The 24,882-nt window shown below is 44.2% G+C and overlaps 3 protein-coding genes across 3 annotated transcripts; 1 reads left to right on the plus strand and 2 right to left on the minus strand.

The window, feature by feature from the left end:
• The first annotated feature begins 374 nt into the window (after nucleotides 1-374).
• On the plus strand, nucleotides 375-1,497 carry borcs7 (BLOC-1 related complex subunit 7). The gene is made up of 5 exons (XM_003963611.3): nucleotides 375-545; nucleotides 807-869; nucleotides 956-999; nucleotides 1,084-1,104; nucleotides 1,172-1,497. Exons 1-5 carry the CDS (start codon nucleotides 414-416, stop codon nucleotides 1,221-1,223), a joined length of 312 nt encoding a protein of 103 aa, XP_003963660.1. The 5' UTR covers nucleotides 375-413; the 3' UTR covers nucleotides 1,224-1,497.
• Nucleotides 1,498-6,932: 5,435 nt separating this feature from the next.
• Nucleotides 6,933-17,659, minus strand: nt5c2a (5'-nucleotidase, cytosolic IIa; the record flags this gene model as incomplete). The annotated part of the gene is made up of 18 exons (XM_029835408.1): nucleotides 17,568-17,659; nucleotides 15,512-15,630; nucleotides 11,144-11,217; nucleotides 10,735-10,852; nucleotides 10,549-10,644; nucleotides 10,144-10,235; nucleotides 9,781-9,838; nucleotides 9,606-9,699; nucleotides 9,481-9,534; nucleotides 9,293-9,376; nucleotides 9,122-9,163; nucleotides 8,915-9,022; nucleotides 8,212-8,278; nucleotides 7,925-8,095; nucleotides 7,723-7,774; nucleotides 7,524-7,584; nucleotides 7,249-7,425; nucleotides 6,933-7,163 (listed from the first exon to the last, which is right to left on the minus strand). Coding segments are annotated over exons 2-18 (1,677 nt in total), but the record flags the coding sequence as incomplete, so codon positions are not given.
• Nucleotides 17,660-20,551: 2,892 nt separating this feature from the next.
• On the minus strand, nucleotides 20,552-24,882 carry LOC115249628 (WW domain binding protein 1-like). The gene is made up of 4 exons (XM_029835577.1): nucleotides 24,686-24,882; nucleotides 23,134-23,236; nucleotides 22,819-22,980; nucleotides 20,552-22,083 (listed from the first exon to the last, which is right to left on the minus strand). Exons 1-4 carry the CDS (start codon nucleotides 24,749-24,751, stop codon nucleotides 21,626-21,628), a joined length of 789 nt encoding a protein of 262 aa, XP_029691437.1. The 5' UTR covers nucleotides 24,752-24,882; the 3' UTR covers nucleotides 20,552-21,625.

The raw sequence follows: 24,882 nt of genomic DNA on the forward strand, positions 1-24,882 counted from the left end.
TGAATCTTTGCAAAGTAATGTGAAAGAAACCAGTAATCGGAGCAAAGTACACAACCAAAGACACTGTGGAACAAAGTTCTCTAAATTCTGAAAAAGAAAATGACACAACTTCATACCTTTGATCCAATAGTGGGTTGATGTTGGTCTAATATACTGTACTACATAATCATGCATCAGGTAAAGCCCTTTTAATAAAGTGTAACTCTGACTGACTGGATTCATTCTTTGATCATTTTCCCACATCATGTATTGAGATCCGACCTTCGGTTACATTTTTATAAAAACATTTTTTACATCCAAATTTAAATAATTCGCTTTAATCCCAGTTTCTAGTATCTATGCTCGTCTGGAAACGAAGCGCGTTAACGTTTGTTTTGACCCTCGCCGCCCACCGTCGCTGATCAAAACAGAAAATGGCGTCGGCCGAGTCTCAGCCGCGGTTCGGCCAGTCTGTCAAAGGTTTATTATCCGACAAAGTGGGCTCATGTAGCGTAGATGTGATCGCTCTGACTCGCCAAGTCCTGAAGGGATCCCGCAGCCAGGAGGTAAAAGAATATGACCAGTGTTGCCACAGAAAGACGTTTTAATTCTGCCCGCGTCTCATATGTCTGAGCGGAACCGCTGCAACACAACCCCAGTCTACTATAAACAAAAGCAGTTTATCTTTTCTATTTTATGTATTGCATTTAAATCAGTAATTCATTGTTCAGGTAATTAGCAAACTAACGCTGGGGATAGATTCAGGGCGTTACTTTACTAAAGACATGTATTTAACCTGACCCATCACCATGTGTCTCCTCTCCCAGCTTCTTGGTCATGCAGCAAGAAATATGGTGATCCAAGAGGATGCAATTCTACACTCTGAAGATGTGAGTTTGCAAACAGAAAGCATTTCAGTGACATAATCTCTACCCTCGACTATCTCGACGCCCTCACGTGTCCTCTGTTGTTGTAGAGTCTGAGAAAAATGTCAATCATCACCACACATTTGCAGTACCAGTGAGTATTATGATGGGATGGCATCTATGAAAGCTTGTGTTTGCACTAAACCTATTTCTCTATGTGTGTGTGTTCATCACAAAGACAAGAGGCCATTCAGAAAAAGTAAGTGAACAAATGCAGACATTTATAGCTGTCACACGGAGTTTTTGACCTTTGACCTGTGTTCCAGCGTGGAGCACTCTAAAAATCTTCAAGACCAGCTTAAACACCTACTGAAGTGACCCATCTAGACAAAGGTTGCGTTCCTTTTTCAGTGATGTAAATGTGACATGGAAAACATCTATGAAATATTTTTTTGGACTTCTCATAACTAGTATGTTGTGCAGTATTTGTATAAATGTTCACATTTACCAATACATATTTATGTCCTGCTGTCTATTTTGGTTGATCACATTAAACAGCCTATGTGGTGTAAATTTTGCTTTTAATTCTGTATATAATGCAAAGTAACCTGAATGTAAATGAGTAGAAATAAATATTTGCCTGAAATTTAAAGTGGTGAAATGTCTTGTGGTCTTTCGGGCAACATTGTAAAGGCTTTTAAAACAATATGTCTGTGTTTGGAAGCGAAAGAGCTGCTGCTTGTGGTCAGCATGTTGTCCAGACTCCAGCGTGAGTCGGCTCTGAGGATGCATTGGGGCTGACTCATCATAAAAAGCACCATTAATGCAGAAAACGACGCAGTAGCTTTAAAGCAACGTCCTCTTGAGTTGAAGATCTATAAGAATATACTTTTTTTTAACTGTGTGACTTATTTTAATGTGATGTTAGACACTATAAACATAACCTACAGCTCAGATTCTCTTTTTTTTTGTCTGCATAATTCAATTAGTGAATAATTTCAGATTTAGAAGGTTAATTATTTCCGTCACACTCTCACCAGTGTTCCCTCGGCACATGCTGAAAATGGCTGTTCCTCCACCATTAAGAGGACACGTAACTTTAGGGCTGCGTGCACCAACGGCTCCGACTTATCAGCAGCCTGAAGGCCAGGCAGCTGCTTGACCCTGACTGCGTCCCTGGGATTTGTTACCCGAGTCTGCACGTGTTCCACAGCAGAACCGTCACTGCTTGAGCTTCCCCAGGTTATGATGCAGAGCTGCACCAAAGATGTTCTGTACCAGCTTTCAATGACACGTACAAAGTCCACTTTGTACAGCTACTGTACAAAACTGCACATTTTGGGTGAAATTCTTGCTCCAGTTATTGGTGAAAACTTAAAATCACCATCCCTCATGAATGCAAAGGTTGTAAGCGTCTCTATTGTGTTAAAAGTTCATTTCCAGGAACAGATGTATATAAAAGGTGAAAGTAAAGTTAACACACTGAATATATGGAGTACAAGTGGTGTAAGAAGCCCATGAATAATTGACCCTCTGGGGTCCCGCGGGCTGGTCGGGTGCCGACTGTTTCACCTGTTGCACCACAACAGGTAGTTTTTGTAACGCACTGCGGCCCATCCACAGACTCAGGGAGACCCGCACCCTGGCTCCAGGCGCCTGTCTGGTCATGGGATGCCTGCCTGGAGGGTAATAATGGACAGCAAAGGGTCCATCTCAGTCGTTAAATGGACTTCAACTTCATTTGGTGCATCCAGCTGCAATTTTTTCCCCATTGTGTCCCGTCTTTAGCGTCCTATGTGACAGCGGATACGGATTTTTGTTTAGGGAGTCTGGTAGCACTGGTACGCTCTGCATTTTTGGAGCGTTTGGGGCATTTTTGGAGTATCGCTGAGGGGTAGTCGGGGTCCAACTGGATCCTTGGTTGCTTTTCAGCAACTGCTCCACGTAGCTGCAGCGGAGTTCCCTTCAATATTTTCAGGTAACCCAAATATGCAAATAATCGTTCTCCTTGGCCTTGCTTAGTTTAGTTGTTTTGTCTTGCATTTGAGGTGTTTCTTTTATCACCTTCTGGATCCTCGCCGTCTGGAGCCTCGGTGTTCCGCTCTTCTAGTGCAGCTACACAGCTCTGAGTTTCAGGTAGACTCTTCTTCTGTTCTTCTACCTCTTCCTTGTGTTCTCCAAACTCCCGTTCCATGTCTTGTCTTAGCACGGCATGTTCTTATCTCATGTCCATGTTAAGGTTTTTGAATGTTGTCAGTTCTTTGAGGAAGTTCTGTTGGTTCTCTCTCATAGCTTTGCTGATGCTAGCCAGACCAGGTCCCTTCTTTCCTCGCCGTATCGTCACCAAGTTGGAAGTCAGTCAGCTCAGGACTCAATTCCGTTATATTCTCTTGCTGGTCTTGATGTGTTTTCTTGTCCTGCTGGAATTTATTTTCAACAAGCTTAAAATTAAACTGCCTTAATCTCAGCCATCTTAAAGGAAGTCCAAACTTTATGTAATCTATACGGCTAAAGCACATTATTATTTTATTCACTCAAGGGAAAGTTGATTTAAGGAAGGTAAGAAAAGTCTGTGAAGGATCGGCTCTCAAAAATGGACAAAGACTATAAACCTATAGCTGATGCCACCATTTATGTAAGTACAATCAGTCCATAAAACCAACAGTGGAGAGTCCGGCACACTACACAAGTGATCTGGTAGAGGGGGAGCGCAAGGCTGGGTTTAAATACTGGGGAAGACACCTGTATACTGGTTTCTTCTGATTGTCATGACACAGACGAGCACCTACTCAAGTGCTCTCATGTGTGTGATTGGATGTTCCTAAATTTACATTTAGCCGTTTTCACAGTGACAACACATCATCTGGCCTCCTGCTGAGAGGTGCTCGGCTGTTTTCTTCCTCCCTCTCATACGTCACCGTGTTGACAACGTCGTCATTGCACCTGTATCTGAGCCAGGAAACTGTGAGCCAAACAACGGGCAGAAGGAACGTCAGCGTTGTCGTTTCGTACTCTTGCTGTTTCACAAAGTATCAGTGTAATATGTCCAGTTAATGGGTTGTTTTGCAACATCAGCGGGGATTTCCAGAGCTGGGTGACCTTCATGTCTGCGATTCCATACAAGATTGTGTAGCTACACATTTTTTTTTGATTGACAGAAAAAACAGAACATTAGCGGCAGTGTCGAGAGGTAAATGGGGTAAACCTCTCAACGCTGCCATTAGCTTGAACGTGATAGAAAAGCCGTACGGATATGTTTTATCCCCTCACCATCAAGAAAGAAACGATGTTGGCTGAGATGAAACGGGGACCTGTTGTTTGTGGTGATGCCATGGTCACCATGTTCCCACCAGAACAGGCCCTTGCAGCATTGCTCCAACTCCAAGCGGCATGTTCCCTCCGGGACCTCAGGACCACTGTGCACAGCTCTCTCGCCACTGGGAAAGCGCTCTAGAGACTAGAGGCATTTCCGGGGCGCTTTTGGTGCAGGACAAAAGAGTTTGGGTAACTCCAAGACAGGGTTAGGGTTAGGGTTGGGCGTGACATGAGGGGGTTCGTTAGTGGCCACGCGTGAACGGCCTCTTCTCCTCCCGGGGAGGTTTTTCACTACTGTATTGTGAACAGGTGAGAGGTGATGTCTCAGAGCCTCCTCAGGAGGAGAAGAGGCCATTCACACGTGGCCACTAACGAACCCCTTCTGATGCTGAATTTTGTGGCGAGGACACGTGAGAGGTCCTGGAGGCCACATTTGTGCCGGTTGAACAGGAATACACGTCTCCAGATTTTGCTCCTGACTGCTCCTAACTCCCATTAGGAGTTTTCTCTGGCATTTCTTAATTACATTCAGAACTGAGGATACAGGGACCCGATGGTGTCCATCATTTTAATACTTTGTTAAATGAGAGCTATCTTCCTTTCTTCCACTCTAAAAACTGTACAAAACACACTTTTACTCCCCTTTGACCCACATTGAAGCGCCACTGCCAAACATGTTTACGGCGCCGTTATTGCACGACAGATGAAATAAGGTGTTTTTTTGTTATCTTGTTGACACATTGCCGTCCCTATCAGTCATTTTTGTCACTTATTTCCTCCCAGACGACAGCCCATCATTTATCAGAGCCCTGTGAGGACAGTTTCAGGGACAGTGTCACAGCAGGCAAACGCACCACCTTCGCATGTTTATATTTGCATAATCTCCCACATGAAATCATAAATCCTGTTTTCCAACAAATGGACCCTGGATCGCTGGAGTGATCGCGTAATTGACCTATTTAATGATCTAATCCACAGGATTTCTATATAATTTACTGATTATAAAATCACTGGATGATATAAATCTCCTTTAAATGATGAGAAATCATCAAACGAAACCGCCAACCCGGTGAAATTGTTTGAGCTCTGTTTTTGGAAGAAAACACCCCAATCTGACATTAGAAATGTATTTATTTTTTTTTAGAAAAAAATCCAGGCAAACACTTCAAGAGCAGCGTCACTGCTGTTGGCATCTTTTTCACATGAGACATGAAATGAAACGAGCTCACGTGCACGAACGTCTGTGGCTAAAACAACCGAAACATTCATTCGGCTTACAGTTGATACGCTTGACAACCAGTATCAACATTAAAAACAGGAAAATATTGACAAAAAAAAAAACAGCATTCAGATTTTACAGCATTCTTGACACAATATTGCTCCCTTACTGAAGTACAAGACAGAAGATGAACAGTTCCATTTAAAAAGGCCCAAATCGTCTGTTAAGTTGAAGAGAAACATCAGAAACACACTGTGGGGATGAATCCACACCTATAGATCAACACTGACAGATCCCTTTAAGTGATCAACCTCATGGTCTTTGTGGTCCTTCAACAGTGAAGTCAGTCTCTGGTAAAACATCCCCATCGAGGCTAAAATAGACACATTTGCATGGAAACCTTTGACCCTCTATTCCTAAAGGGAAACGGTGTAACAGTGATTCTCTTTCACTCTCCATCATGAGTAAGGCAGTAAGTGTTTCCCAGCCTTCTGCTGGGGAGGGGGGGGATTCTGTAACAGTACAGACAAGATGGAGCCAAGCAGCTGTTCACGGTTTCTGGGCTTTTAGCAGGTCCGACAAATTAACAAGTATCAAATGGCTGTAATATACCACCGTCGGCTTCCAGTGACTCGGTTCCACGATTCATCTCCATTTCCAGGATCCAGAGAGTGGACTGACAAATATTTGGGTTGGGACTTCTTAGCATTTAACGCTCACTTTAAAGGCCTCACCAGATGACTGAAATTCTTACAAACATTTTGTAGTTTCTGATATTTTGGGGCCTTTAATGTGTTGCACGATGCTATTTCTTATTCCTCATCTGCTCCCTTTCAGTTGTTGTTTCGATTACAGTAAAAATGGATTTGTGGGCAGATTCATACTTGGACAGAAACTGTAGCTGCAGTAACGGCAGCAGCATCACAACAGGAGACCACCAACAAATATATTTGCTCTTCTGAGATCTACACTGATCTCCCAATATGATTTTTTTTTTTTTAATTTTGCTCAGCATGAAGCACCATATGTATGTGAGAGTTGGCTGATAAACCCAGTATATTACTAATAATATACATGTGGTGCCTGTTGGTAAAGAGAAAAAGACATTTGACTGAGTGGAGCTAATGAGCTAGCTAGTCTAATGGAAAGGATTTTGGCAGTAAAATGTATTTCCCTAACAATCAGGGCTAATTATAGGAGAGATGAAGGTAAGAACCGCCGGGAACCAAATGACACTGTTGGAGGGGAAGAAACAATTGTAATTATTCCGAGTTTACCAGCATCTTATTCGCGTTCGCGCATTCATCCGTTTGTGTGTTACAGCAGCCGCGCACGGCTAACGTTACTCATTAAATGATGCCGACTGGTCTGAATGATGAACGGCGTCCTCCTAAATGACAAATCCAAACTTGAATCTAGATATCAGCGTGGGTCAGGTGAAGGTTCTGCCACAACAGACTCCCATTATAAAAATCGGACAACATACTACCTCCAGCTCAGAATAACACAAAACAGCGCTACTCCTCCTCCTCCTCCTCCTCCTCCTCCTCCTCCTCCTCCTCCTCCTCCTCCTCATCATCATCCTCATCGTGGCAGTGGGTAATCTCCTGTGGCGTCTGCGGGTAGAAGTGTGGAGGCTGGATCTCGCTGACAGACCGAGTCAGCTGGTGGCGTTTACACTCCATCTCCTTCAGGTCAACATCGTGGCGGTTCCTCGTCGCCAGCGGAGACTCGGTATCTATGAAGCTGACGTGAGCGTGCTCCACCGTGGACTCGTGAGGCATCTTGGGTCAAAGCGGGATGCAGACAAAAGTCAGCAGTTGACAGACTAGTGAAACCTTGAGGAGTGGTCGGAAGAATGACGCTCACCAGCACGTGCGCGGCTCTGAACAGGTAGCTGAACGGGTAGTACAGCAAGTTGATGAAGGAGGCGGCATACAGGTCAGCGTAGCGCATCACCTGGGAGGCAAAGAGGGTCTGTCTGGATCCACTGCGGAACAGACTCCCCATCATGCCGTAGCACATGTCCATGTCATGGGTGATTTTCTAGGAGGGAAAAAACAGACAGAAAGGATCAGTGGAAACTAAAGCAGCAGCCAGAACACTCAACACTCACTTTCGAGGAGGAAAGGAGAGAGACGCACCTTGATCCGTCTCTGCAGCGAGCTGATGTCTGGCCTCTCGTTACTGCTGCTGTCCAGATGTCTGGAAACGTGAAGACGCAATAATTAGGCAGAAGAAATGAGATGATGCTCGTCACAAAGACAGAAATCCAACATGGTTATGATGCATTGGTTTTCTTAGGTTTGCAGTTGGTTCCAGTAGAAAAAGTGAGCGACTCACTTGTAAAGTTCTGCCAGAAAACAATCCAGAGACTGAAGTTCCTCAAATATGGCTGAAAAACACAAGAAGTATTGATTGTGGCTGCCTCCCCACAGAAACAGAGGAGGTCAAAGAGGCCAAAGTATCGTCAGATGAGACACTTTCACAGGTTGGAGACATTTAATGTAGGAAAAAGTGTAACTCTGTGTGTGTATGTGCTCACAGCTCTTGTCGGTCCAAACGTGCAGCTCCTGGGCAAGCTCAGGTATCACCAGGAAAGTCCTCCAGCCCTGACGCTTCTTGGATTTAAGAATGTCTCCAAAGATGTGGTCACCAATGTAGATGATGTCCTTTCCTTTGATGCCCATCAAATCGCACACAATGTCTGAAGAACCTGCAGGAACAAATATACGTCACACCCTCGTTAAATAACGCTCAATCTCTCGGGGCTGAATATCTGCCAACACAATCCCAAAATTCCCAGAGAATTAAACAACTACACGTATTTACCTCCAGAGTAAACGATTCCGTGCTGCAGAGGTCCGGTGTAGGTCCCAATCTTCAGCCGACCCGTGGTCTGAAAGAGCCGCATGTTGGGAAATATTAATATATGTGACCTCAAATAGCCCAGGCTGTCCACTACGATCCAGCAGGACCCCAGTGACGTCAGCCCTGACCACCATCATGGGGGTCCAGGAACCCCTGGTCTCAAGGATGAGGTCCCCTTTCTTCTCTCTCTCTCTATACATATATATACACACACACACACATATATATATATATATACACACACACACACACACACACACACATATATATGTATATAGACATTATTATTAGACTTTAGCCTCCTATTGACTTGGAGGCTTTTTATGTCCACAAGACCTCGATCTCTAGCGCCCCCTCGTGTTTAAACATTTGAATCAACCTCACCCGTATATAATTGACAGTAATTAACTGTGTGCCAGACCCCGAAGAAGACATTGGTTGATGCCTGAAGGTCTGTGTTGTTGCCTCTGCTCTGATAAAGCCACCTCGAGTTTTGGCTTCATGAATTTGCTGTAGAGCACCTGTCCAGTTCGATTTTTGTTAATCCAAGCATTGCTTGCTTTCATCCGTCTTCTTTAGATTAATATAGCTAAACGTGGTGACCAGAACCCCGTGTTTGACCAGGAAAAGGCAGCAGAGTTTGGGAACCGCAGCACAGACTCACCGTGTCAACCTGCCGCAGGACTGTTCCCTCTGCAAAAAAGACGGGCTTCCGGGCGTCCACCAGAATCAAGTCAAAGTAGGACTGCCAGGGCCGGTGTGGCATTCCAGGCTGCAGGTTACACACATATACGTCACTTAATAATTAAAGTACATCTTAATCTTAATCTTAAGCATTGATTCTAAACATTACATGATGGGGTTCCTTTACCTTTGGGCCATGAGCAAAGTCAAAGAGGTAGGTCATAATTTTCTGTGAAAGAACAAAGATGGTTAAAAATAAAAAAGAAATCCATTTGTCATCAGTCTCAATGTTTGTGCTGGTGGAAATGTGCCAGTTAACCAGCAAACACAGTAAAACAAGCGGTTCTGTGTCTCTAACCTCTGTATATTTATAATCGCTGTTCGTAGCCAGAAAGACTTTGGCGACTTCTTTCATGCGACTGAGGAGGAGAGGAAGCTTTGGCTTGTTGGAGGGGAGGAAAAAAGAAATATTAGACTTAATAACAAGAGAGTGACCACAGCTACAGATATAGAGGCTAATGTAGCACGCAGGTATACTTTACTTACATCTTTCACCACATATTTCTCCAGATTTTCAACCGTCTTTTCTTTTAAGGAGCCCTGTGTAAAGAAGCATTCTGATAGTAAATACACGTTTTCTTTTATTTGGTCTGTTTAAAGTGGAAAGTGACCTTGAAGTGAACCCAGTCCACGCCATCGCGGACATCCTGGAACATGCTCTTGTAGGACATGAAAAGGTCCCCGTCTTTGAAGCCAGTCTCACAACTGCAGAGGTGTGACAACATTAAAGGGGAGTTCTGCACATGCGTACTGTCAGAGCCTTCAACGACGATGCCACAGTCGTACCTTGTATATCTTGAACAGTTACTGAAGAAATCCACCAGACATGCAAAGAGGTATGTTTCTGAGGAGGAATTAAACAACAAACACACACAACGCAGTACGGCTGATTAACAAATATTGCAATAAAAGCAGAAAACATTAAGCCTAGATGGTAAACTTCAGCATAAATGATGCCTGATTGCAGCTCTATTCTTAAATCTATAGGTTTTATTTTGGCGCAATCCGTTAAAAATGAAACTAGAAGGAGTTTATCAGTTAGATATTTACAATTTTTATATTACCAAATTAAATGGAAATGACCAAATAACAATCAATGTCACACAAGGTTCAAGTAGTCTTTTCCACTGGACTGTTTTGATTTGTTACCAGGCAGGTTGAAAAGCGTGTTGAGGATGTAGAAGCGCTCCGTATCTCCTCGCTGAATGAACTTGTTGGGGTACATTTCTCTGATCTCGGGTCTGTAGACACACCGTGAGAATCCCGGTTTAGACAGATGCGACGCTTCCGTCCAAGAAGCCTTATGAATCCTAAATGCTTTTGAACTCCTGCACTGACAGTTTTATTCTGTAATGTTCTGAAGGTTCATCATTTCACTGTGAACACAGGAACACGTTCTAAATCATGTTAGTGGTAAACAACCCTATTCTGAATCGACCCCAAACTCTAACCAGGATTTCCCACGTCCCTTGGATGAAGCGTCGTCTCAGAGGTCCGAACGCTTAACAACAACAACAATAATAATAATTTGCTGAACTATCAGATCTCTCTCACCCCCTCAGGAAGTTGAATCCGTGGACACACACCAGGATGTTCCCGTAGGTATCGACCTTGAGAAGGTTTCCATACAACGTGTCGAACACCAGGCCTCTGAGGAGAATGCACATGGACGTCAACAGTAACAACAAATGAGCTGCGTTAGTCTTCATGGAGAGGAAGGGGAGACACTTGTGAACCGACCTGGTTGGGAAGGACGGGTCGTAGACAAAGTTAAGCAGCTCTTGTGGATATCCGATCGACACCAGACGCTCCACCGTCAGGTCAAAGCCCAGCGACTCGTACTCAGGAGACTTGTACACTAAACCCACACACAGAATCACGTCAGCCCCATCTGTCAGGACGTTACAGAGTCCATGGGACACGAGTTGAAACCTTTAGCATGTTTCCTTCTGTGTTTCCAGTGCTGCTAACAAGATTATCGCATCATAATAGAGAAAGTGTTTGATATTTGTAGCTGCACTCATCCAGAGGGAAGATTCACAGAGCGAGAGAAAGCAAAGCTGAGCAAAACGTGCTTAGAAATGGAAATCTGTGGACAGAAAACTATTTTCGGAGGACGGCACGAATGGTGAACACACAAACCACTCACCTGCCAGAGTGTAATCCATATCAAAACCAAAGCACTTGATCTTCTCCATGGCCAGACTTCGGTTGACAAACACTCTGGAGGGGGGAACAACACCAACACGGTCAATAAGGTGGAGACAGCTGGGGCTGATGGGAGGCTTCTCTGTACAACTCCCCGTTTATTAGAGGGGAAAACACGTCACAGCAGCGATGGCAAACACACCACCGGGTCACGATTTGATGCATTTGAGCACTACTGATTCAACCAAAGATAAGAGGCACACTGTGAACATGCATGGATCTGAAAGGAATCCTCTTCACCCTTGCAGAGGAACGAAAACAGCACGCAACAAAAGGAAAACCAATTATTTCAAACTCGATTAATGCCGTCTACCACCGGAACAAACCGACATTAATTTGGAACGCTGGGATTTGAGAGTGCCACCAACTACAGTCCACACAACCAACAAATCAAAGGATCCGGACTTTAGGAACTATTTTCCTGTTGTGAGCAGCCAGTGTGACATAAAACGAAAGGAGTTATGAGGGAAACATTTGACAAATGTTAGAAACAGATCACAGTATTTAAAGCATTACAGACATTTTTGCACAAAGCCCCTCCTCAATTTCTGCAACAAGCAAAAATAAGCATTTTAATAGACTGCTATAAAACAAACGATAGGACAAAATGGTCAATGTAGGGTCTCGTATGAAGTTGCAAAGCACTGGGTTGTTAGCACCAGTCCCACCAGAGATTGGGGGGTTCTCTGGACCTAATAAACCTCTCTCTAAAATCAAAGATATGGCGCGATGCGGCAGGGTCACTGCTTTGACCTCAAGCTACCAGTCAAGGACAAACTGGAATAAGAAAAGGGCAACTTTCTGTTGCCACCACATTGAAAATCAGTCCCTTTTGTGGTGGCTGGTGGCTTTTTCTTTGCATTTTTTGTCAGGTTCAACTCACTAATGCAGGAACAAGAGAAAGTGTGGCCTCCTCACTCTTCTCCTATCGTGGTAACACCGCTGGGTCTTCCCTTCATGTGCCCTGTTCACAAAGGTTTCCTGTAGTTTCCACGTTGCCTTTATGTTTAAGAATGTATCATTTGATTTGATGACACTCTTTCCTTGTCCAGAGTCTTCTGAACTTGACCAGAAGTTGCTCGTTCCTATAGGTTTCAGCATAGCTTCACTTGAGTCAACCAATAAAGTCAAGTTTAACAACAACAGGTCAAAATATCTTAGGTAGAACGCAAATAAACCACATCTGTTTTGGTAGAAACGATGGAATGGGAAATTGGTGAAAAATGTCTGTAATTCCTGAAAGGTTAAAATTCACACGAGAATTCCTACTTTATTTAAATGTACTACTATTTTCCCTGCTACAATATGTGTGCCAGATTATTTTAAATATACAGCTCAGCCCCGAAAGAAAGCTGAAAACAGAATAGTAGAAAATGTTGGAAAGAAAACGGAAGTATTTCAGTGGCAGGAACATTCAGAACCTGTAAACGGTACAGAAATTACAGCTGCTGATGTTCGTGGATCTGATTCCACAGGCTTTGCACAGCTGGATTTTGGGAATATTCTGCCATTCCTCTCAAACCTTGTCAGGCTGGATGGGGAACCATTTTCAGGACCTAATTGTATAGTTTGAGCTGAAATGTTGGAACCTATAGAGACAGATGTCGTTCCAAATGAGGTCTTTTAATACTTCTATTTCCTTTCTGTTTTCACCGTGTCCATCTGGCACACCAAGAATATTTGCCTCTTTTCACACAAGGTTTCAAGCTAAGGAACTATTTATATTATACATTATATATATATAACTATTTATAACTTACATTTTCAGGTGCCATCAGACTGTGGAAACAGCTACTGAGCATCTTCACAGTCACCTAATTCCATCAGCTGTTATTTCAAAAATGGCTTTAAGTTTCTAATCGGACGGCATGAAAGATGATATCAGCTTCACTCCAGCAAGATGAGGATTAAAGGATAGATGCAGGAGAAACACGCGGCGAAATCACCAGCTGCTATTTCCCACAATCAGTGTCAGTATTGATGGAGATCCGTGAGGGTTGGATGAAGGCTCATTTTATATCATGGACGTAAAAAGGGAATGTCAGAGTCAGTATTCGCAGGCTGCGTTAACAACAAAAAGATACCATACCTCAGTGCAGGTTGGCTTTGAGCCTGATCCCTTGGACAGCTTTGTAATAGAGAATACATGGGATATTACCACCGATTGTTGGTTGGCATATCAGTCAGATACTTGTTTCTGATGCTAAAGGATTAATGTGTATTGTTTATAAGGGCTCCTGGGTCATGAACTCTATCCTTTACTCAAAATAAATCAAAATAAGCACATTGCAGGACCCTATGTGAACATTTGAGGGAGGTGTGCTGGCACCCCAACTACCAGAAGACCACACCGGGACTGGAAAACCCCTCCGCTTCTCAGCCCAGTCTCCTCCAGACTGAGCTACCACCAGCCATGTGGGTGACATGCAAGTGTTTATAGGAGGATTGAATCAGTCCTCTGGTCTGAAAGGTGAGAATGGAGGGAGACAGACAGAAAACTGGAACTAACAAAAGAAAGAAAGAAATGTTAGTGAATGATTTTATACTATTCTCTATTTAGACCAGAGGTGGGGAACCCCGGGCCGTATACCGGCCCACAACGCAATACAATTTTTATATTTTATATGTGCACAGTTGGACCGTTCGCTAAACTCCGCGGTAGCGTATTTTTGCCTTTCGTATCCTGAAAGGAGTGCCTCGTAGCCGCCGCTGAGGTGCTCGCGCCGGACAAAGTAAAATTGTTTCAAAGCGTGAATTTTTTTTCGTGAATAACTATTGAACTAAGACATATATTGTTATGATTCCAGTGGCTAACAGTATGTTTTTATGGTCAAGGAATCTGAATATGTAGTCAAAGTATATGTGGGACTAATATTTATGGTGGAAATCACAATATGCCAGGAATTTTTGCGCTTGGCAAAGGGCTGTGCTCTCCGAGTGCTTTCTAGTTGTTATTATTATTGTCTTTATCTTTCTTTCTTTTCATTTATTTTCTTGATTATCTTGTTGTATTGCAGTTTTTGTGAGTAGAGGCCTCGAACAGGCCCTTACGGGTCTCTTGCCTCAACTCTGCACCTCTTTTTTTTTTTTTTGTCTGATCGTGTAAACATATTTTACTTGTTTGTCATTTATTCTATTTTTTTTGGTGATTTTATATGCATGTGTGCTAAATAAATAATTCAAATTCAAATGCAGCAATCATGAGACTTAGTAACACAGTGGTTATAGACTCTTTTTTTTTCCTCTTTTTTTTGCATCCCTAGGTATGTGTTCATAATAGTATGGCCCTCGGAGGACTTTATAAAAATTGAAATGGCCCTCGATATGAAAAAGGTTCCCCACCCCTGTTCTAAATGGTTCACATACTGTTTATTCCCCCTGTAAATACTGATTAAGGGTCAGATTCACGTCATGCAGCTGCAACATCTGCATGTTGACAACGACTCTGACTCTCTCGCATCAAGCAGCAGAGGTAACAATAATGACATTTCACGACATTTCAAAAACTACATTTGCAAATGTCCATGTTTATAACACACACACAATTTTGTTATTCTCAAAATATCGGTGCTCAGCCCAGCGCGTGACATGAGCAACAGGCCAACACACAAAGAAACGAGTCCACAACCGTGCCAAAAGTGACTAAGAAAGCATTTGACTGTAGGAAAATAGACATCAACAACCCAAAAGGGGAGGCAAAAAAAGACTTTGAACATTAGGATTTAGTTAGAAAAGACCCTCAACTACGTCCTGTAGAAAAGCAGCGCTGGCGTTGTCTCAAAAATCCCATGCAAAAAATCTAAATAGCACAAACAGAAGAGAAGAACTGCAGGAGGACATCAGAAAACCTGATAGATATCTTTGATAAAAAGTGGCAGGTTAAATTGTTCGCTGAGCCTTAGATCCACCTACAAAGAGGACGAAGTTAGATGCTTCAGTGGATCCCTGTTCCCTCAATACAAAACATCCACAAGAGTCCTTGTAGAAAAGCTCCCCTAGAGGATGAATTTAACTATCAGTATTTAAACAGATGTCACAAATATCTGAATGGGTAAGTCAAACAACTCTGTATGACAGGTATTTATGAAAACTGAAACTAACCCCCCCCCCCCCCCCCCCCCCCCACACACACACACACACACACAACTTGTCAAGATCTTTGTCCTTAAAACATATAAAATATTATATAATTAATGTTATAAGTAAAACAAAGTAGTGCAGCCATACAGTCAGTGTCACACTGATATCTTGTTAGGACTGCCCAAGATTTGGCTTCAATTAATTTTGGAACGGTCTGAAGAAAACAAACCTGTGGTGAGCTTCACGTCGGTACTTTTTCAAAGCCAAACCATCCATGTTGACTGGAAGGTCAGCATAATTCTGCAGACGGTCACTCCATGAAGTCATCTTGAACTGTAATAACCGTTTCTGAGAAGAAAAAAGAGGCTAGCAATTATTCCAGAATTCCCTTTATTTGCGTGTTGCTATATCCTCAGTCATTTTTTGCAGGACAAATTAAAAATTGCCATAAATTATTTCTCACAATGCTTGCCATGCAATTTTTTTGTACTTTCTAAAAAAAGGACATGTTAAGAGAGTGTTGATATTGAAAACATCATCACATTTAACCTCATGTTTGGTTACAGAATGAACAGGTCAATGTCAAAGCACAGAAAAAACATCAAAGCAATAGTCAAATATTTTCTTTCCTAATTTAAAAAAAAAAAAAAGACCAATAAGAGAAAAAAAATACTAATTAACGTTTGTGTGAAATTAGACAAAACTGAATAATATAAGTCAAATTCCACAAGTCTGATAAACCTGCAATCCAGTCATTTCAATGGCAAATCTGATCCCTGTGATCTCCGATAAACCATTTATTGGTAGCCAATCAAGATGATTGATGACCCTTGCCCTTAAAACACAACTAGTTTATAAATAAGTAGCAGAAGCAAAATTTGACAAGCAAGAAGAAATTGAGAGGAAAAAAAATAGCAGTTGAATTCGACAGGTAACCGGAAGTACAAAAATAAAAGCCCTAAAACCTTGCACTATGATTACAGGACCAAACAACGAATTAAACCCAGGATTTAGCGGGAAACGTACATTTTTACATTTACTATCAGAATAATAACTACTTTAAATAATCCTGTTTATTCTCCCGTTGTTTTCTACATTTCTGCGTTCGCCTTTTCTGTTTTGCTTGTCTTGGTAGTGTCGCGTCAACTACGCAGGCGTATCTTAGCAACAGTGACAGCACTTCCTATTGGTCAAGAGAGCCGCACTACCGCAGCACCATCACGTGGTTTTATTGGTCAATGAGAAGCCTAATTTAGCCAGTCAGAACTGTCGCGTTTCAGTACAACAGAAATGGCCCAATGTGGATTTTTCGTAAGTTTTAAAAAGGGGCCGCATCTTTTCTTTTCAGACCAACAACTGCCGTCAGCCAACGAGATGAGCCGCATTGGTCAAACTCGTGTCAGAGAGCAGAAGAGAGCTGATACTAAATAAAGCGCCGCATCTTTAATCCCAGTGACATTTTACGGGCTATTTCTGATTATCACGATAAAATAAAGTGAGTCATACGGGAGGATTACGTCCCCCCCTCCCTCCTCAAAGTACTGTTGGGAACCCAACAACAGTGTCACCGGGAGGGGGTAGGAGAGCGCAGACCCTCGAGAAAACAGGCAGGATAGGCCGGACACAGTGAGCTCCTCATAGCTGGCTGCTCACGAGTCGGGCACCCACTTGGGAAGGGACAGGAAAACATCCGAGTGGGCTACATGTCACACAAAATCCTCCAAACTCGGTTTTGTTGATATTATTGTGAGTTATTAGTTGTTATCATCATAATAAATGTACAAGTGTTCATTCCCCCCGATAAATTGAGTTTAATTTAGACGCATATAATTCAGTAAACACAGCGCAAAATGTTGCTGTTATTTCCACCGTGACCCGCTTTGCAAACCCCTATGTTCGACTTGTTGGCCATCCATTAATCTTTTCCACAATGGATAAAATGCACTATTTGTCTTAAAGGACATAGAGCACCTATATACGCGCATATGTCGCGCAAAATAATTTTCTAAAGAGCTCTAAAATAATAGCAATTTGTGTCTAATTAATGCTTCACGTAAACAAGGGGTAAAGTTAGCTAAAGGAAGTCTAGCATACAGACTCAAGTGACACTGTCACAGTGTATTTTTATGTTAATTTTCATGGCTTAAACAGCCTTCATATGTATGTGACAAGCCAGGCAAATCGAACCCTCTCTTTTAGTAGCATAATGCCCAACAGACGGTTCTGTGACGACTAAAACAAACTCCCAATTGTGTATAAACTACGCTCGAGTGAAGTGCAGATACCTCTTTTCACACTCGCTTCTGATTCTTCTTCTGCGACTGGTTCTTCTCTTCTTCTACCGTTTGTGTTGCTGTTAATGGCGCCATCGTCTGGCCTGGTAGGGAAGTACAAGCAAGCGCCGGATAAGTTAGAGCGATCGTTGGTAGAGCAAATTTACAGTGCACATTTCTACATAAATGTAACAGTAAAAAGAAAATATTATCGTTAAATTACGAACATTGTTTTATTAATGACCCCTTTGACATATTTCATTATTTGCCCTTAAAGCATTTTTTTTTTAAAATAGGAAAACAAATAGATATCTTATATCTTTTGTTTTCTCACTACTTCTGCTTAAAGGAAATTTGCAAAATGTTTGAGTTTCCAAGGCTGGTCAGTGTGAAACGTAAAGCCGGAACTATGGAAGCACAGAGTAAATTATGGTTTATGAATTATTTGATTGGGAGGAACGGTCTGCCCGATCAGAACCAGAGTTGTGTTCAGTTATTGGACTTCTGTGCTACTCGCAGTTTGGCCATAACTAACACTATGTTCGAGCATAAGGTTGTTCATCGGTGCTCTTGGCACCATAACAGCCTGGGCCGTAGGTCAATGATTGACTTTATAGTCGTGTCAGCTGATCTGCGGCCATATGTTTTGGACACTCGGGTGAAGAGAGGAGCAGAGCTGTCAACTGATCACTACCTGGTGGTGAGTTGGATCAGGTGGGGGGGGGGGAAGCCACCGCGCGGACCTGGCAGGTCCCAAACGCTTAGTGAGGGTCTGTTGGGAACGCTCGGTGGAGGAACCCGTCAGGCTGGTCTTCAACTTCCACCTCCGACAGAGCTTTGATCATGTTCCGAGGGCGGTAGGGGACATTGAGTCTGAATGGGCCATGTTCCGCTCCGCCATTGTCGAGGCAGCTGTCGCGAGCTGTGGCTGCAAGGCCGCTGGTGCTGGTTGTGGCGATAATCCCCGTACCCGATGGTGGACACCAGAGGTGAGGGGAGCCGTCAAGCTGAAGAAAGAGGCCTACAGGTCAGGGCTGGTCTGTGGGTCTCCAGAAGCAGCTGACCGGTACAGGTTGGCTAAGCGGGTTGCAGCCGCGACAGTCGCGGAGGCCAAAACTCGGGCATGGGAGGAGTTTGGTGAGGCTATGGAGGAAGACTTTCAGCAATTTGTGTCTAATTAATGCTTTCGGTCTGCTCCGAGAAGATTCTGGCAAACTGTCCGGCGCCTTAGGGGCGGCAGGCGGCAACTCGCACACACCGTGTTAGGTGTGCGTGGGGAGCTGCTGACGTCTCCTGGGGCAATTATCCGGCAGTGGAAGGAATACTTCGAGGAGCTCCTCAATCCTACCAACACGTATCCTCGAGGTGGAACAGAGTCGGATGACCAGGAGGTGGACCATCCAATTTCCGGAGCGGAAGTTGCCGAGGTAGTGAAACAGCTGCCCGGCGGCGGAGCAACGGGAGCGGATGAGATCCGCCCGGGGTATCTTAAGGCTCTGGATGTTGTAGGGCTGTCCTGGTTGACACGCCTCTACAACATTGCGTGGACATCGGTTGCCCTTGGACTGGCAGACCGGGGTGGTGGTGCCTATTTTTAAGAGGGGGACCAGAGGGTGTGTTCCAACTATAGGGGGATCACACTCCTCAACCTCCCTGGGAAAGTCTATGCCAGGGTGCTGGAAAAGAGGATTGACTGATAGTCGAACCTCTGATCAAGGAGGAACAATGCGGGTTTCGCCCCGGTCGTGGAACCACGGATCACCTCTTTACCCTTGCTGGGGTGCTTAAGGGGAGTTGGGAGTTTGCCCAACCAGTCCACATGTGTTTTGTGGACTTGGAAAAGGCTTATGACTGGGTCCCCAGGAGCACCCTGTGGAGGGTGCTCCGGGAGTATGGGGTGGAAGGTCCCTTGATAAGGGCCGTCCAGTCCCTGTACCAAAGGAGCAGGAGTTTGGTCCGGATAGCCGGTTGTAAGTCGGACTCGTTCCCAGTGAGGGTTGGACTCCGCCAGGGCTGCCCTTTGTCACTGGTTTTGTTCATAACTTTTATGGACAGAATTTCTAGGCACAGCCGGGGAGTGGAGGCTGTCGAGTTCGGTGGGCGGAAGATCTCGTCGCTGCTTTTTGCGGATGACGTAGTTCTTCTGGCGCCATCGAACAGGGACCTCCATCAAATGCTGGGACGGTTCGCAACCGAGTGTGAAGCGGCAGGGATGCGGATCAGCACCTCCAAGTCAGAGTCCATGGTCCTCGCTCGGAAAGAGGTAGAGTGCCTTCTCCGGGTTGGGGAGGAGGTCCTGCCTCAGGTGGAGGAGTTCAAGTATCTCGGGATCTTGTTCACGAGTGACGGTAGGATGGAACGTGAGATCGACAGGTGGATAGGAGTGGCGTCAGCAGTGATGCGGGCGCTTAACCGATCCGTCGTGGTGAAGAATTTACCGGTCCTCACCTATGGCCATCAATGCTGGGTGATGACCGAAAGAACAGGATCGCAGATACAAGCAGCTGACATGAGTTCCTCCGCAGGGTGGCCGGGCTCAACCTTAGAGATAGGGTGAGAAGCTCGGACATCCGGGAGGGGCTCGGAGTAGAACCGCTGCTCCTCCACATCGAGAGGAGTCAGTTGGGGTGGCTCGGGCATCTGGCTAGGATGCCTTCCAGACGCCTCCCTTTAGAGGTGTCTGGACATGTCCCACCGGGAGGCGGCTTCGTGGCCGGCCCAGGACTAGGTGGAGAGATTACATCTCTCGCCTGGCTTGGGAGCGGGTGGGGGTTCCCCCGGAAGAGCTGATGGAAGTGGCCGGGGAGAGGGCTGTCTGGGCATCCCTCCTGAAGCTGCTGCCCCCGCGACCGGATCCGGATAAGCGGGAGAAAACGAAACGAAACGAAACGAAACGAAACAAATTATTTGATGTTCGGTTTAGCATCTCCACTAGAAGCTGCATGTTAAAGTTTGAAATATGAAACCTTATTGTACAAAACTGTCACACAAACACATACAGGAATGTAATCAGTATATTTCGTGCAAAATTTGACAGAACAATAACATTTTCAAGATAATGCAGTAGACATTTGTGGAAAAATGATTTAAGTAGTGAACACTCACTCACTGCTGCACCACTGCTTCCCTTTACTCAAACAGCGGGACACATGGATGTTCTTCAACAATGATATAAATCTGAGCACGCTGGAGCTACCTCCAGAAGTCTACAAAAATACTTCGTCAAAGGCATCAGGAGGCTTCACATTATGGCACCAACACATTTAGTCAGTGTGATCAACCATAAATGTTGCATAAGTACATGTTTGTTTTTTTAAATGCAGTTGACCACTAATATCTATATAAAGTAGGAAACAGAAAAAGGCACCAGAACTTACAATATATTTTCTTATTATTCTGGGGCGTTTCTTTAGTAATTAATGTCATTACGTCATGTGCAGCTACCATCTGTATTTTTGGGAACCGTACAAACCTGTAGCTTTCTGTGATAATCTAACCTGAGTGAGTTTGCTGTGAAGCTCTGGGACGAAAACCTCAGAAAACTTCACCGGCATTCCATTATTTTTGTTTCAAAGAGTTCAAAAAAGAAATGCTGCATATAAATGATGCCTCTACGGTGTAATAATGCTGTTGGCTCCCATTGTTGCAGTCGCTGGTCCACCCTGTCTGGGGGGCGGTGCAGAGAAGACGTCCACCCTCAGCGTTTCGCCTCCAACCTTGTGACGCTTTGATAAATGGCAGCAGAGACCCATGTGAGTGGCTGGTGGGTGTCGTAAACCTGATGTGATCCAAGTGTCAACATTCAAACGTACTTTGGCAGCAGCAGAGAGCAACAGCTTTAGCTACACGGAGCACTTAAACTCCAGAAACCATTAAATGAATTTATAGGAGAGACGCTTGAAGTGTGAACTAGACTGATTCCCATGTCAGGAGAGGTTCCGAGGCCGGAGTGAAAGGCACCACACCACTACGCCCCAGCTTCTGTTAACCCCCAACAGCTGCACATAGTGTCTGAAGCCCTGAGCGCAGAGGCGTTCATATTTGTTTCCAGGCCTGCAGATACGAAGACATCATTTCAGAGACTTGGAGTCAGCTTCAGTGGTGTTCTCAAGAACTGCGTCATCAGCATTGCTCTCCTCAAAGCTCTGTGAATCACAGTGATCGTACAGGTCCGTTTCCTCTTCTTGAGTTCCTTCCTCTCGTTCCGCAAATCTGTGCTGATCCAGAAGTTCCTGGCCATCGCACACTTCGATCCCAGAGTCCCCAGTGAAGCGCCGGTACCTGCCCGGTGTCAGTTCCTTGTTGGGGTTGTGAGCACTCTGAATGTGGCCGTGTGCAATATCGGGAGCAGCTGACATTGGTGAATCACCGTTGATACAAATGGAATCTGCTGAAGGGAGGCAAGGAGATTCCTCTCTTTGGTCTGTGGGTGGAGGAGCTGGGTGAAGGGAGGCGTAAGGAGGGGGAGGCATGACTGGAAGGTCAACCACTTCTTCATAAGCTGGCAGTAAGTAGGAGGGCAAGAATCCTGTAGGAAACACAAGACACGGGACAATTTAGAGCTTTAGGTGGCATTATCTCAGAACCTTTGGTCTCATTTTAGCTAATGTCAGCCTACAGAATTGTACTCATCAGCATCAACAAACACTGGGCGTCTATCTGTCCCACACCAAACAGCAAAATCCCAGAAACAATCTGAACAATAATCCAGGACGTACAATGAATAAAATGTGCATGTTGCGCAATGCATGAAAACTAGCGTAAAGTTCGCACCATGAAGTTTTCTGAATTTGAATGGATATTTACACACAAGAGCAAGACAGACAGGTTGAAGAGATAATGCGCTGAGGAAGACGCTAGTGTGGTTGTGTTTTGTCTTTTCGCGCCTCATGTCCACACCCTCGTCATGGCTAACGCACAAAGAAATGCTGACAATGCAGCTTTTAAGGGCTGGCAGACTCGTTCGTCTTTTTTTAACCGATGCGTGACCTTTACTGCTGTGTTACAGTCATTTAACGATGAAACATTTAAAAAGATCATTCTGTGTACCATACAGATCTCATGTTTCAGGGCGGCCGCCTGCGGCTCACACTCAGGTGCGCTATCTAATGTGGAATTTACAGAACACTCCTAGTGGAATTTATTCAGGCTAGCAAAGTCCACAGACACAAGGGATCCTTGTTTAACAGCATGTTTCTTAATTACATCAAGACAACCTCTATTCTGGGAGGTAAGAGAGTAGGGCAGAAACTAAAAGACTTACTGAGATAAATTGGCAGCTGAGAATTGTTGTGAGCCTCTCTGTAGGCGATGAGGTTGATCTCATTCTGGCGGCGCTGCTGCTGGAAGCGCTGCTGAGAGCGCCAGTGCTGGAAAATGCAGCCGCATATCAGGACAAGGATGAGCGCCCACACCAACCAGAACCCTGCAAGTAAACCTCACTTAGCGCGCAGGCAGGCAGCAGCAGCGACCACATGTACATGCACAGCGGACGGATCGGGTCTTGAACACATGGGTAGTTTTATGTTTGTTGCCATGACACCGAGACAGAACCATGGTGACGATGAGGAGAACTCACACCAAAGTTCATAATAGTAGCTGCAGCACTGGGTTTCCCCGCAGCAGTGACCCCAGTCACACACGTAGCTCTGGTTGTTCACACCCTGGCACACCAGCTTGCCCTGTGGACACACAAATGCATCAGCCTTTCACCCGCTGACACAGCTCGGGGTTTCTCTCCAGTCATTTCATGTGCAAAAACACTTCCTACTTTTGGTTATTCAAGGTCATCAAGAAGGTTTCAGCCATGTGTTATGGCTAAAGACCTTCTATCTTTATTTCATGGGCACACGGCGCCTGTACCAGTTGACACCATTTCCCAGTACGGCCATCCATCCTTCATGCCCACGTCTTTCATGGTTAACTTAAGTCTGGCTTTTTCTTCAAGGCTTTGATTTTTCCTAGTCCAGATCTTTTTACACAGTTATCTCTCAGCCAGGGCACAAATGTTCCCATTCTCAGCAACGTGTAAAGTTTATAGTGTGTTACAAGAGCATTTCTCTTGGTTTCTGTGAGTTCCATTATTACACAGACAGGTGGGAACTATTTCCTAGTATTTTAGATTGTGTGTCACACCCAAAGCATTTTTAAAAGCCAGATACCATTCTGAGAAATACAGTGACCTCATAGTACCGCGATAGTAGTTAGGCATGTAGGAGACGGACTTAAAAACTATGTAGAGGTAAACCTGTAATCATCTCGCAGCATATGAATCAGAGCAAAAGCTTCTACAGTCACAACATCACCTTTTCCAGTCGGTCCAAGGACGCAAACTTAAAGCCCAGCGTGGATGTGATGCGAGCCACCAAAGCTTCATTAATCATCATCCACCAATAACAATAATATACTGATTTTGTCCTTTGCTGAGCTGTCATGAAACTGTCAAAGGTTTGAGGATTGTCCATATAACTAGTTACTTGTACGCAGAAATTCTGAACTATTCATGAGGGTGGTTATTATTTCAAAGGAAAAGAAAGTAAAAGGTGAACTTCCAAGCATGAAAATGAGCTTTATTTTAAAACCATTTAAAATAAAGCTACAAGGACGTTATTTTAAAGAGGTGCAGGGATGAGGGAGGTGTTGGCTAGCTGAGGCTACTAGTTTTCTTTATTTTTATTTATAACACTTACTTTCTACTGTTTCATTTCTTTTCCATATGTGCATGTGTGTTATACACGCAAGTCTGAGGATATCTATGATATTTTCTACTCAGCGTACAGGCTCATAAGGTTAGTTCATAGCAAAAAAAAAGACTTTAAGGGGAACCATAAATCAGATTGAGTGGTGCCAATTCCTGCTAATGGTTGTTAAATAAGTCCGATCTAAACTAATTGACTAAGCTGTCACCAACTTTGTCACTTTAGTACCGCATCAAGAGTTGAGACTTTCCAAACAGCTGGCTTTTGTAACCTAATCCACAATAATAAGAACACGATCTAGTTAACTATAAGCGCACGAGCAAAACTGAGCTAATTTGCGTATGAGTCAATATTCAGCTAGTTCTGTTCTAACAAGCTAACTGTTGGAGTACGTAATCAGGTAGCTAACGCTGGTCGCTAGGCTAACATTACCTCCGCCAATGTCGCCGCCGTAACCACATTTTCTTGGCCATCGTTGACGTGGAGTGACACCATCATCAAAAGTGTTTTCGAGGCTAAATGTTACTTTAAAAACAGCAACCTGTTAATTCTACATCACATTGCTGAACCCCCCCCCGAGCCTCGGTGTCTACTGGCTAACCAAAACATAACAAGCCCGACAACTTTCA

Source organism: Takifugu rubripes, chromosome 4 (assembly GCF_901000725.2).
Source record: "Takifugu rubripes chromosome 4, fTakRub1.2, whole genome shotgun sequence".
Lineage (NCBI taxonomy): Eukaryota > Metazoa > Chordata > Actinopteri > Tetraodontiformes > Tetraodontidae > Takifugu > Takifugu rubripes.